The following is a 13441-nucleotide window of genomic DNA, read 5'->3' as shown; positions in this document are numbered from 1 at the left end:
TATTATTAACTCCATACATTTGTGATGTTCTAACACAAATATATCTTTGTCTCTGTGTTACATGTTTGTGGCAAAAAAAAAAAAAAAAAAAAACACATTCAAAAAAACATAACATCACCGATGTCAACATTATACCTGATGATGAGAGAGATCCGCTGGTTTTCTCTGATGATGGAGTGGCCGGTGTTGCTGCTGCAGTGTGAGAGGAGTCAGTGGTAACATGACCTGTCCTTGGTTCAGGTGTTGGTGCCTTGGCTGAGGGAGGAACACTCACAGGATGCAGCACTGGGGCAGGCACTTTGGGAGGGCTTGGAGAAACTGATGACTGAACTGATGAAGGTTCTACAAACGTTAAAGTACATGATACTAGGAAAGAAGGCATGTTTTTTATTTAACGACGCACTCAACATATTTTAATTACGGTTATATGGTGTCAGACATATGGTTATGGACCACTCAGATAATGAAAGAGGAAATCCGCTGCTGCCAGGCAATGGGCTATTCTTTCCAATTAGCAGCAAGGGATCTTTTATATGCACCATACCACAGACAGGGTAGCCTTTGATATACCAGTCATGGTGCACTGGCTGGAATGATACATTTTTGTTACAAACTTTTATGCAACAAAATAGCAACTAAACATTCATGGAGAATACACTTTAGACAAAAGTTAATAGTCAGTAAGAAACAATATCTAGAGTAGGGGGGTCACAACCTCTGGTGGGGGAGGACAATTTTATTTACATTTTTGCCCTCCAGTGGGTGGGTGGCCTGTGCCATTCAGTGATCTGTTTTGTAAAAAATAATCTGTACTGAGTAATGTTACCTGGAGGTCTTTTAACAGGTGAAACGTGAGGCTCCGGGGGTTGCTCTGTGTGTGGTGTGTGTAAGGGAGATGGGGTGGCCGAACTCACTGCTACAGCTGGAGGGATATCACTTTCTTCAACAAACCGACCACTCTGGGCTTTCTTCAACAGTTCATTCAGAGTCTGAAAGTGGCATAACATAATATGAACTACATACGACATTATTGTCAGTTACACAAGGAAACAAAAATTTTACGTACTGTGAACAGGATGAGAATATCACGTCATGTGCTTTTTTCACAAATATGCCCTTCAGCATGTTTGAAACATGTAAATTTCACAAACAAATGTTGATATCTGTAATGCATATCTCAAATTAATATAAAATGTGCATATAAATCTTGCAACCTAAGGCAAATGGTGCAAAATTTATAAACAATAATTCCCCTCCACCCAGTTTTCGGTATATCAATGTAAATGAATAAACAATAAAAAGTGTCTTTAAAATACAGAAGAACGAAAGATATTATCATAACTGCATGGATAAAATGATAAATTGTACTCACCTTTAAGCCTCTGTTGAGTCATCTCCGCTTTGATTAGGTCTCTAGTAATATTTTTTAAATAAATAATATAAAAACACTACATGGATAAAATTATAAATTGTACTCACCTTTAAGCCTCTGTTGAGTCATCTTCCATTTGATTAGGTCTCCATTTATATATTTTAAAAATATATTATCAAAATTACATGCAGAAAATTATAATTTGTCCACACCTTTATGCCTCTGTCGAGTCGTCTCTGCTTTGAGCTGTCTCCTGCAGCCTTGGCATTAGCAAACGCTTGTGAGTACATGGACATCCTTTCCTCGATCACTGACAGGTTGTTTTCACTCGTGGACTTCGGTAAAGACTGGTTACTTGGAGACGGTGAGTGTGCTTCCTCTGTTGTCAACTCATTTAGCTCAGCCTGGAATTTAGTGGAAGAATAAATACACAGTCAGGTGTGCATTAGATATTGAAAGAAAGAAAGAAATGTTTTATTTAGCGACGCACTCAACACATTTTATTTACGGTTATATGGCATCAGACATATGGTTACGGACCACACAGATTTTGAGAGGAAACCCGCTGTCGCCACTACATGGGCTACTCTTTCCGATTAGCAGCAAGGGATCTTTTATTTGCGCTTCCCACAGGCAGGATAGCACAAACCATGGCCTTTGTTGAACCAGTTATGGATCACTGGTTTGTGCAAGTGGTTTACACCTACCCATTGAGCCTTGTGGAGCACTCACTCGGGGTTTGGAGTCGGTATCTGGATTAAAAATCCCATGACTCGACTGGAATCCGAACCCAGTACCTACCAGCCTGTAGACCGATGGCCTAACCACTACGCCACCGAGGCCGGTTAGATATTAAAAAACAACTAAATAAAAATCAACATGTTCTGTCTGACAATCCATGCTCATATTAGGAGAATACTACCATTAACATGTGACATTATATCACAACAGGTGACAACCAAAGGTAATCTCTTCTGGAGTTGATAAATGCATAAACAATGAATTTAACCAGAGGTACCTTTTCTTTTCTTGCAACAGATTCAAACAACATATATTAAATGATTTAATGGTTGACTGGAAAAATGTAGTGGATTTCCTCTTGCTAAGACTATATTATCACAATGACCAAATGTTTATGTCTGCTAAGTAGTCGAGTGCCAAAGGAATGAAGACCTTTTCAGACCCAGAAATGATTTGAAAGTCAGGTGCTCTTTGTCGCATTTTAAGTACTACAAAATTTCTTTTGCATCATTTTCATATCTAACATTATTCGGGCAAGATAAAGTTGTATAAACTGTTTTGTGAAATTAGAATTCAGGTAAAAAAAATATTGTACTTAACAGATAAATTTTTATTTAAAAAATTTCAAAATTATTGGTATGGCCAAAACCATGAATAGACTGGCCATACCACTTCCACTAGCCGTGTTTAGAGGCCAGGGTCCAGTAACACAAAGCACTCGTAACACTTACATCAGACGTACGCCATACATAATACGTCTGACGTGTTATGAGTGCTTTATGTTACTGGGCCCAGATAACAATGGCAATATGGTAAGACCCAGCACCATGATAAGTCGGATTGTCCCATACATACAAGATTAGAAATTAAAAATATAATATGACAGGGGTTCTGGGGTATTTTTCTAGAGTAGCTTTGACACAAAATAGCCAATGTGTATTTCTGTGTCGGAGTGTTGTTTAACTTTCATTCATTCATTCATTCATTCATTCATTCATTCATTCATTCATTCATTCATTCATTTATCTAGAGCAAGTGTTTTTCCTGGATGCTAGTCCTTCTTACTAAATCACACACACACACACACACACACACACACACACACACACACACACACACACACAGAGCTGCATTTGCAATAAAACCTGTTTAAAACCTGTCTTATACCAAGAGATCTGGATCGTCAGTGTCTGACAGTTCCCCAATAAAACCTGTTAAAACTCATCTCATACCAGGAGATCCGGATCTTCAGTGTCTGACAGTTCCTCATCACTCGTGAAATCCCGCAAACTCTCGGCCACCATTCTGTCAATGTTGGCAACAGCAGCAGGACCTACATGTAGCAAGACAACATGAATTAAATGTTGTACAGTGAAATCTGTCAAAACCTGACCCTCTGTAAACCGGAATTTCCCCAAAACCAGACATTTTTCATGGTCCATTTCTTAAAATCAGTACAGAACTTAACCTCTCTAAACAGGATACCTTCTAAAACAAGACATTTTACTTGGTCCCAAGGGTGACGGGTTTAGAGGAGTTTCACTGTATTGTGTATAACAGTCATTACATATACACACAGAATTGTTAAAAAGGTAACTCATATAATTTTTACTGTCCTGTCTGTGGAAAAGTGCTGATTCTTTGCTGATAACAGAAACCAGTAGCAGGTTTCCTTGGAAGACTATCTGTCAGAAGCACCAAATGTTTGACTTCCAATAGTGGATGATTAAATAACCAATGTGTTCTAGTCATATCATTAAACATTGTTTCATTTCAACTTACATGTATTTCCGTGCTTATAGCCAATTAAGGTTCAAGCACGCTGTCCTGGGCACACACCTCAAGTTATCTGGGCTGTCTGTCCAGGACAGTGGGTTAGTTGTTAGTGGTTAATGAGAGAGAAGAGGGTGTAGTATCTTACACCTACCCACTGAGTCATTAAAACTCGCTCTGGGTGGGAGCCGGTACCAGGCTGCGAACCCTGTACCTACCAGCCTTATGTCTGATGGCTTAACCATGACATCACAAAGCAAATTGTAACATATAATTCTGAAAAATTGAGCAGTTTCTGAGCTACATGTAAATGAAGTGAAATTTAATGTTTGTAATACTCAGCACTAAATCAGAAAGACGTACTGGGATTAATATCCACTAATGCAAATAGACTTGCTTGACATATAATTTATAATGTAGGCTTATAACATGACAACCAAACTTTAATCAAGTCGCTGGACTATGACATATACGTCAGATGCTGTTTCATTTTGTAACCAATGTTTACATGTAGTTCTTACAAGTTTTCAAAACCAGAGTTTAAAAGAATTGACCAAATACCAAAAATGAAACCTTCAAATGTATTGCAATATAGACTGAGCAAATAATCCTTAATTTAAAACAAATTTAATTGTATATACATTTGTACAATTGTATATACAAGTCATTTGTACATAAAACAAGAGTACCGGTGAGGTATATGACACACTCATCAGGAGTTTGATGTAAAACCATATCTATTAGTATATTAATTAATATGTTACGGGTATGATTCAATTATAATTATGTGAAATAATTGCAATGGGATGGATGAACAGTTTGTTTTGAACCAACCACCAGTTGTTCCTATGTGTGGTTTGATGGTCAAGTATGCATCTGTATGCAACATATGATCTGGACAAGGATTTACTGTTATGTGCAGTAAACCTTGAAAAGTAGGTTACAGTGACCTAGTAATAGTACGCGACACACCATCATACCAAGTTGTTCCTACATGTGAGGTTTGATGGTCCTGTATGCATCTGTATGCAAGATAAGGTCCGGACAAGAAAAAGTTAACAGACCGACATATGGACGGACAATGACATACCATAATACAACCCATAGATGGCATATAAAAACCAAGGAAAGGTATATATGTATAAAACAGTTTCTATGAGGCCAGCATATACATATATAATGTACACTTGCTAAAAGTCAGTGATGTTCACAGTTGACACAAACAGCCCATCATAAAATAAAAACTTTAGTTTCTTTCAATGTTTTTATTCCAGTTGAAATAGTCACCGACACACAAACTTTCTACAAATGGTAGATGGACATTTTGGTCAGACTTCAATATAACAATAATAGAATCTATCACCGTTGTGAGGTATAGATAAGGCAATTCCAACCTGAGGGACAAAATGTTCTTGCCCATTTAATTACAGTAAGAAAACATTAATTTTGTAAGCATATAAAAGATCCCTAGCTGCATTAGGAAAAATGTAGCGGGTTTCCTCTGATGACTATGAGTCAGAATTACCAAATGTTTAACATCCAATAGCCAACGATTAATTAATCATGTGCTCTAGTGGTGTCGTTAAACAAAACAAACTTTGAACTTTTGTGGTCTAAAACTGAAGAATACACAGATTAGCATGATTAGAAGGTGCTGTTATGTATGCAGTGCACTGGTAATGATATTTTGATGGCATCACAAACCACACGTGTACCTTTACTTTTCCGAGCACTGGACTTTTGTGGAGACAATTCCCCAGTGAGTGCTGCCAGTTCTGCCTCCAGATCCTCATCCATCTCCAGATCCCCATACATGTCCTCCATCTGGCTCATGTCGCCGGGGATTCCCAATCCCATCTGTCAAACGAACCAGAACGTGTGTGAAATACACAATATAATCAACAAACCACACGACATACATGTATATGTATAATGACGGGAGAACCACTGGTTTGTCACTGTCAGTTGTACTTGTAGTAAGAGTCTTGACAAAGAAAGATTTCAATGAACTTAATGACACACCAGCATATGTGGTATTTAAAAGCCAGGTGTGTATATTTATTGACTTTATATACTAGTATATATTTTTTCAGGACTATGATGTCATGGAACTGTAATATAAATACATACATGTATATCTATCATAATAAACATCTATTCTCATATGGTTATAACATACAATATACAAGGAGATTATTGAAGCATTATGTTAACCGGAGAAAAGCAACTCGATGGCTACAGAAATGTTGGACAATTAGTGTACAACAAAAGTAATGAATGCTGTATATTTATTGATTTTTGTTCAGTGTACACACTGTGTCAAGGCTCTGCATTGTTCATACAAGCCTAGTTTTAGGTAACCCAATATATAGTCAAGCCTCTGCGTTGTTCATATAAGCCTAGCTTTAGGTAACCCAATTTTCATTTGTGCATTTAATTAAGGACATCATTTACACGGCCATGACATGTTACACAAAATGGGTTGCCGTAATTTGTTATATAGTATATAATATAGTAATTGTGACACTATCAATAAACAATGGGAGAAAAAACATGCTTTTCTGCCAGTGCCACTTGTCTGTTAGTAACAAGGAATCTTTAACATGCAACTTTCTCACAAGCAGGATACCACATACCACAGCCTTTGATGTACAGTAAACAACTAAGCAATGCAGGTTGGAACAAGAAAAACCAATGATGCATTTATCCACTGATAGTCACTGGCCCTACCTGCAATCCATCACACCTCAGTTAAAGCGGCTTGGGACTGAAGCCCAATAGGCAGTGTCTGTTTACATGCAGCTCAGTTTCTAGGTCAAGTACATACATGTGTGTATGCCATATGTATCTATTTAAGATCAGGCCAAACATTCTCTACTTACTTACTATTTTGCGTATATGCTTTTTTCATTTTACTCAATCATTGAATAATTAATTAATTACATACATACATACATACATTTAATATTGTATAAATTTTAATCTGATCAATTATTTTTCACCTGATTATTACAATCATCTCTTAAAGGGGTTCCATCAATTTTACATAATGGCAACTTCCCACCTTTTATAGGTAATACCTATTAAGTTTTGCTTTAAAATGTAAAAGATTATATACCTTGCTTATAAAAAATTACAACCAAATACTTTTATTTACTAGTAGTTGTATATTAATTAAACATTTATAATCATGGGCACCCAGGGGTGCAGAAATGGAAAATATTTCACTAGCCTGCCAGACCAGAACCAACTACCGGTAATGCCAAAACACACTGGATCTGGGCCTGGGTCTGGCGAGTATGATATCAGTCCAAAACGAAACACACTGAATCGAATGTGACAAACTACAGATCTGGCAACAGATGAAATAGAATATGTGCTATATTTTCACACTGCCAGACTGCCTGTTGCGCAATGTTCAAGCCACTCTTTTTTTTTCATTTTACTTAATAAACAACAGGAAAGATATATATTAAGCAATGTGGAATAATCTTAATTATTGTTGTTTATATATATATATAGAAGAAAATATATCCAAAGATATGAATGCAGTCAGTTATATTGATAATACGCAAGTTACAGACCCAGACATCAAAATACACCAGACTCTTTGCCACACTCTTCAGAAACAGACCCAGCTCCAGTGTGTTTTGGGCCTAAAATTTACTAGCCCACCACAATTTTTGAGTCTCCCAGCCTACAGAACAACATATTATTAGGAGCGGGATTTAGCTCAATCGGTTAAGTGCTTGCTTGAGGTATTTGCATCGCAGGATCGAATCACCTTGGTGGATCTATTCAGCTGATTGGGTTTTTTCTCCTTCAAATCAGTGCAACCACAACTGGACAAAGGCCAATTGTATGTGCTTTCCTGTCTGTAGAAGAGGCCCCTTGCTGCATTAGGAAAAATGTAGCGGGTTTCCTCTGATGACTATGAGTCACAATTACCAATGTTAGACATCCAATAGCCGATGATTAATTCATCAATGTGCTCCAGTCGTGTCATTAAACAAAACAAACTTTAATACGTGATATAGTGACTTGGTGACAACTGCTGTTTGTTGTAACTACTACTAGGTGTTAAACATGGGTAAGCATACTAAATTACAAATAATTCACATTAATTGAACAAGAAAACAACAAGAAACAAGCAAATGCATGATCTCTTGCCACCCCATTCCATACCCTACCTCTGTCATACCCACCTCTCTCTGTCTGTGTGTGTGTGTGTGTGTGTGTCTCTCTCTCTACATATATGTATATGTATGAAGGAAACATTAAAAATTAAAAATCTGATGAGCATTTGTTTTTATTTAATTAATAATTTATTAATTTATTTATTATTTATTATAATTACTAATATTAATATGCAGTAATTTATTATTATTATTATTTATTTAGTATTAATTAATTTATTATTATGTTTATTTAATATTAGGCCTACTAATAAATTAATAAATTATTATTATTTATTTATTATTTATTAAAGCCGCACACCCTAGTTCCATCCAGCGAAAATAAATTATAATTTTGTTAATCTACAAACCTGTAACACACTTAGATCACGTTTTTATCAAATGGAGTGAAAAAGCAGGTTTTATATCGATAAATACCATGGGAATCCCCATGTCCCAATTGCTTGAAGTAATTTTGAAAGTTAGTATTCTGATGTCACCGGTAGATGTTGCAAGAAGCACAACAATGCCTACGTCACGACAAATTTCACAGACTTGGGGTGCGTTCCTTTCACCTCTCCTGGACATGTTCCAACTGTTCTGTCCTGGTTGTATCCCCTCTCCAGATATCGTAAGACTTAGCAAAATTATTGGTTTTAAGGGTTTGTAACATTTTGTATTGAGACACTTACTTGTCTGAACTTTATTGTTACTGAAAATTTTCACGAAGTGTGAAGAAAAATCTCACAAATGAACAACAACAAATCGGATGTTGATTTCGCGAACCGTGCACGAGAAAACAAACTGAACCAAAATGATAACGGTCACGTGGTATACCAACGTCTGTGACATTGAAATAAAAATATCCCGTCTAAAAATAGATTAGACCTTGTCTGCTCAAAGTTTTTTTTTCAGAGGCCCGTGCCATTTTATGAAATACGAAAAATGCATTTTGTGGCATTACAAAAACCAGGATTACCAGGATTACCAAAAAAAACTTCAGGTGAATGGAAATGTATATTCTAAATAATAAACGGTAAGTAAAGTGCAATTTTATTTGTGAAAAAAATGGGTTTAATAGCGAAAAACAACGCCGTAATGGTTAACAACTAGCCGTAACTAGGGTGTGTCCCTTTAATTCTTTTTTTTAAATTAGTTTATTTATTATTATTATTATTATTAATGTGATATTCCATTTAATATTGTCCATTGTGGAAGAAACTCAAACCCGAAATGAATAATTGTAAAAATAATCCTATTCCGCCAACAGTTTTTAATCACATTTTAAATTTGCTTACAATGGCCCGCGGGAATATTCGAGACTTCGTTTGTAACTGAAAATTGGATTAATGCAGGATTACTATTTTATTGCGGGTTCCAACATTTTTGCGGTTTAGCATGCACAACGCCCCCCTGGTGGCACGTTTATTATTAAAATGTGATGACAGACACATTGTTTTGCCCGTTAACAAATTTGAAGAAATGTCAAAATTTTTGGTAAGTATTCATAGTTTTACTGTTTGGTCATAAAATAACAGAAAGTGTGATTTTACTGACACTCCCATGCTTATAAATAGCCCCAGTACTTACCATACCCACATACAATTCTGCTCTGACAGCTATCCGACTGTCATCTGGTTGTTGACAATAAAAACGAGACTATACACGGTCATAGTGTTACTGTATTTAGAATGTGTGAAACATTACTATATTTAGTATGGAAACATTTAAGGGTCATGCCTATATTTATTGGCAATCTAAACAAAACATAAACTTTTAATATGTTCTATTCTTGGTTTCACTTGATAAATATTGATTATATAACTGTTGAATCTTACTAATATGATAAAAAAAATAACTATAATAGTATTTTTAAATGCCCACACTGTCTTCCAGAAGAAGAATAATTATTATTACTGACTTTTCCATTCGAAAATGTAAATATGTTACTATAATTGAAAAACGAAACATTTTAAGTTGACTTTTCTTCGTTCTTGTGTTGAAGTTTGTTTACTAGACATTACTACAAATGTGTGTAGGCTAAAAGGCTAAAAGGACTTTACGTGCACATTCAGAGCAAGCTGTTGTAGCGCACGCCTATACTGGGCACAGGATATACAAAAAGAGCCATTTTTGACCCGTGCGGTCCACCGTATTGTAACGTTTGCGATTTACCGCGATATCGTGGTAACCTCCCTTAAACGGGTGCCAGTGCTATGGTGTACTTTCATTAACTGTTTTAATGTTGTAACTGCATTTATTTGTCAACACAATGGCATGGACATGATGCAGATATAGCAAAAGTATATTTACTTTCATATATGTAAGTACTTTTCTTTATTTTTTCCAAATAGTTAAGTACCGCGATATCATGATACCCCAGTATACAAATTATTTTTAACCACAAAATAATCAATTCCATGATTTTATCGATTCCGCTTGAAAACTGAGCAGAATTTTCATGCTTGTTTTGTGGCTTAGACTTGTAAACATCGGATGTCCAATAAATGTCAAGATGTTTAACGCAGTTAAAGTCCAAATCAAAATGTTAACAACTACGATAAATTTCTCTCCTACTATTATTTTTTGTTAGATTTTACTCACATTTTGACCAGACAGAAATCTTGAAAAAAACAACACACCGACACAGACACCACATACTACATGATAACCATGTCAGCTATATCGACTTCGCTGAGATTGCATAGGGCAAAAAGCATGTAATTTTGTGCCTGCAAACATGATGTCATTTTTTTTTTTTAAATTAGTATTCGTTTGTTTAAAGATACCACTAGAGATCATTGATTTTATATTAATTATGTCACATACTTTGGAGTCTTTCAAAAATGGCAGACAGCAGAAAACTGGATGTATTTTGCCATATGCTATCTCAGCAAAGTGGATACTGGCGACATCGTTAGTCTTATATGTCGAATTTGTGTCACTGTAATGGTTTTTTCACATGTGCCTGGACAAAAGTTGGGGGAAATGTGACAGTAATTAAAGGTAGGAGAGTAAATTATCATACAGTGCTGTCCGGTGTATCGGCACACCTAAGCATTCAAACACTATTTTCTATGTGAACATTGTGAAATACTTAATAAAATGTATCTCACCAATGAAGCAGTGCATAATCTGAGGTACACTACAAATTGTTTTGTCGTCAGTAAATAAACATTTTAAAAGTATCCATAAATGTAGACACCCCCTTGTATCCGAAACGATTTGCATGTTTGGTGATTCGGCGCAGTAGATGTGGATCGGTGACCCCGCTATTTATAAACCACCCATGACCTCACTTTGTAGCCCATAAACGCTACACTATTGTTGCAGGATTATTTTAGTACTTTTTTGTTTTGTCTTGTTAAAAAATACTACTATTTAAATGAATGATCACACATGATCCATCTCATGATCAGATTCGGAATCGTTTTCTTGAGTGGCACAGTACTGCAGATGCATACATTTTCATTTTCATGCATGGCTAAGATGCCTACATGGATTTTTTTCTCGGGTAGATTGTGCACACATGTGTATCTTATTTCTTTTTCTTTTTTCTTTTTTTTTTGACAACAATGTGATAGTTGTGAATTGGAATGACTGTCAATTAAGGTGTAAAACTTATGTTTCGTTTCCTTTTCAGTTTAAATAAAAATAACAGAATTTTTTTTATTATACCGTTTACTATAATTTCAAAAATTCGGGAAAGGTGTTTTTAGAATGGTTTTAACATTCTTATTATCAATAAGGCTGACCTACTTCACGTTTATATACACGAAAGCAGGTGAATGATTTATTTTGAAATTATGATATAATTGTTGATAATTCTAAAAAACAAACAATAATTGTACCCATAACAATAAATATGTTGATACTTGATTCAACATTAAAAATGGAATTGAACTTTAATTTGTTAAAAACACAGACAACATGACAACTTCCTAAGCATACTTGAGCAAAATACCAAGTGCGCCAAATCACTGGACGCGTCGATACACCGGACACGGTTGTAGTTAACAATTTGGTTTGGACATTAAGGTCGATGACAGTGACTTTTCGCACCCTTGTTTTGGGTTTGTACACAATAAATATAGCATATCTTACCATAATTTCACTTGAAATCCATATTTCATAAAAGGTGCAATTTTTTAATCACAAGATTTTCTTCAAATATATTCAGATGCATTAGTAATGTTCAAACAAAAAATTTTCAATAGCAAGTTTGCATTGAAATTTTTCCAGCATTCTTAAAACGGAAACGTCATGTACCCGTGTATGATTATTGTAAGGCGATTCAAAATGATGTCATTTGAATACTGACGTCATTCAAATTCAAAATTAGCTATATTATTACAATGCTTCGCCACATTAAAATAAAAACTGGTCTACTAAACTTGACCCCCCTGTCAAATTTCTATAACAAGCGGACGTTGTTTACTGGTTGGTATTTTGTTATTTTTCATAATTCTGGACAAAATATTAATTTTAACTTTCAAAGGATGAAAGAAATAAAAAGTACCTTTTGTCAAATATATCATATAAAAGAATTACCGTTGGATATGTTTTATTTACTGTGTACGAAGCTAAAACAAGGGTGCGAAAAGTGACTGTCGACCGTAGGAGATTAAACTGTAATCAATAGTGTACGTAGAACTGCAAACGGAAACCCATGTCCACGGAAACACGTAAGTATAACGTGCAAAATGCAATGTATTATTATGCATGACACAGACCTGATTCATTAGATGTGCTCCTTTTCGTTTTGGTGGATCACCAGAGGGTTTCTTCTTACCCCCAAGCATGATAATATAATATAATTACTAGTATTATTAACAGAATTTGATGTTACGAAGAAACATCACAGGATAAACGCGGAAGTAAAGTTACTTCCCTTAATGTCACCTACGACAATTTCTTTTGGAAAGACTCGGCCAATTTCGGAATCAAACATTCGGAACCGATTTTATTATAATTTGCAAATCGGTAATGTTAAATTTTAAAGAAGCATTATCACAGTTGCAACTGTCATATTTTTCTCCTTTTTATGTGTGATAAATAAATTATATGTTATGAATACATAGTGGATGGTGTGCTGGTGAGAACAATGATTTTGTTAAAATGTCTCATTTGTTACTAACGTAAGTTTCCATAAAACTACAAATTAATCGATTCCAAATAAAATCTTTGTTATTAAATTAAAATTTCTTTTTATTTCAATAGACATAAAAACCCGTATAAAATAAATAAAACACATTAAAAAGAGCATGCCTGTAAACATATTATATTTAAAAAACAATAACACCAAACTAATAATATTTAAAAATGTACATTACAGAGCCAAGCCGGCGAGCGGGGAGTATATTATTGCCAGATAATATTC

The 13441-nt window shown here is 35.2% G+C and overlaps 1 protein-coding gene across 2 annotated transcripts in view; it reads right to left on the bottom strand.

The window, feature by feature from the left end:
• The window catches only part of LOC121374054 (coiled-coil and C2 domain-containing protein 1-like), a 44073-nt gene extending 31123 nt beyond the window's left edge, over positions 1–12950 (bottom strand). For both annotated transcript variants that reach the window (XM_041500947.1, XM_041500948.1), the window contains exons 1-6: positions 12795–12950; positions 5602–5743; positions 3346–3446; positions 1585–1776; positions 827–989; positions 136–342 (exon numbers count right to left, since the gene is read on the bottom strand). In XM_041500947.1, the coding sequence (XP_041356881.1) occupies positions 136–342; positions 827–989; positions 1585–1776; positions 3346–3446; positions 5602–5743; positions 12795–12863 (874 nt within the window). In that variant the 5' untranslated portion in view covers positions 12864–12950. The remainder of the gene's footprint in view (positions 1–135; positions 343–826; positions 990–1584; positions 1777–3345; positions 3447–5601; positions 5744–12794) is intronic.
• Between the last annotated feature and the right edge of the window lie 491 nt (positions 12951–13441).

The sequence above is a fragment of the Gigantopelta aegis genome, chromosome 6 (genome assembly GCF_016097555.1).
Source record: "Gigantopelta aegis isolate Gae_Host chromosome 6, Gae_host_genome, whole genome shotgun sequence".
NCBI lineage: Eukaryota > Metazoa > Mollusca > Gastropoda > Neomphalida > Peltospiridae > Gigantopelta > Gigantopelta aegis.
This window is presented reverse-complemented; position numbering and strand designations above follow the sequence as displayed.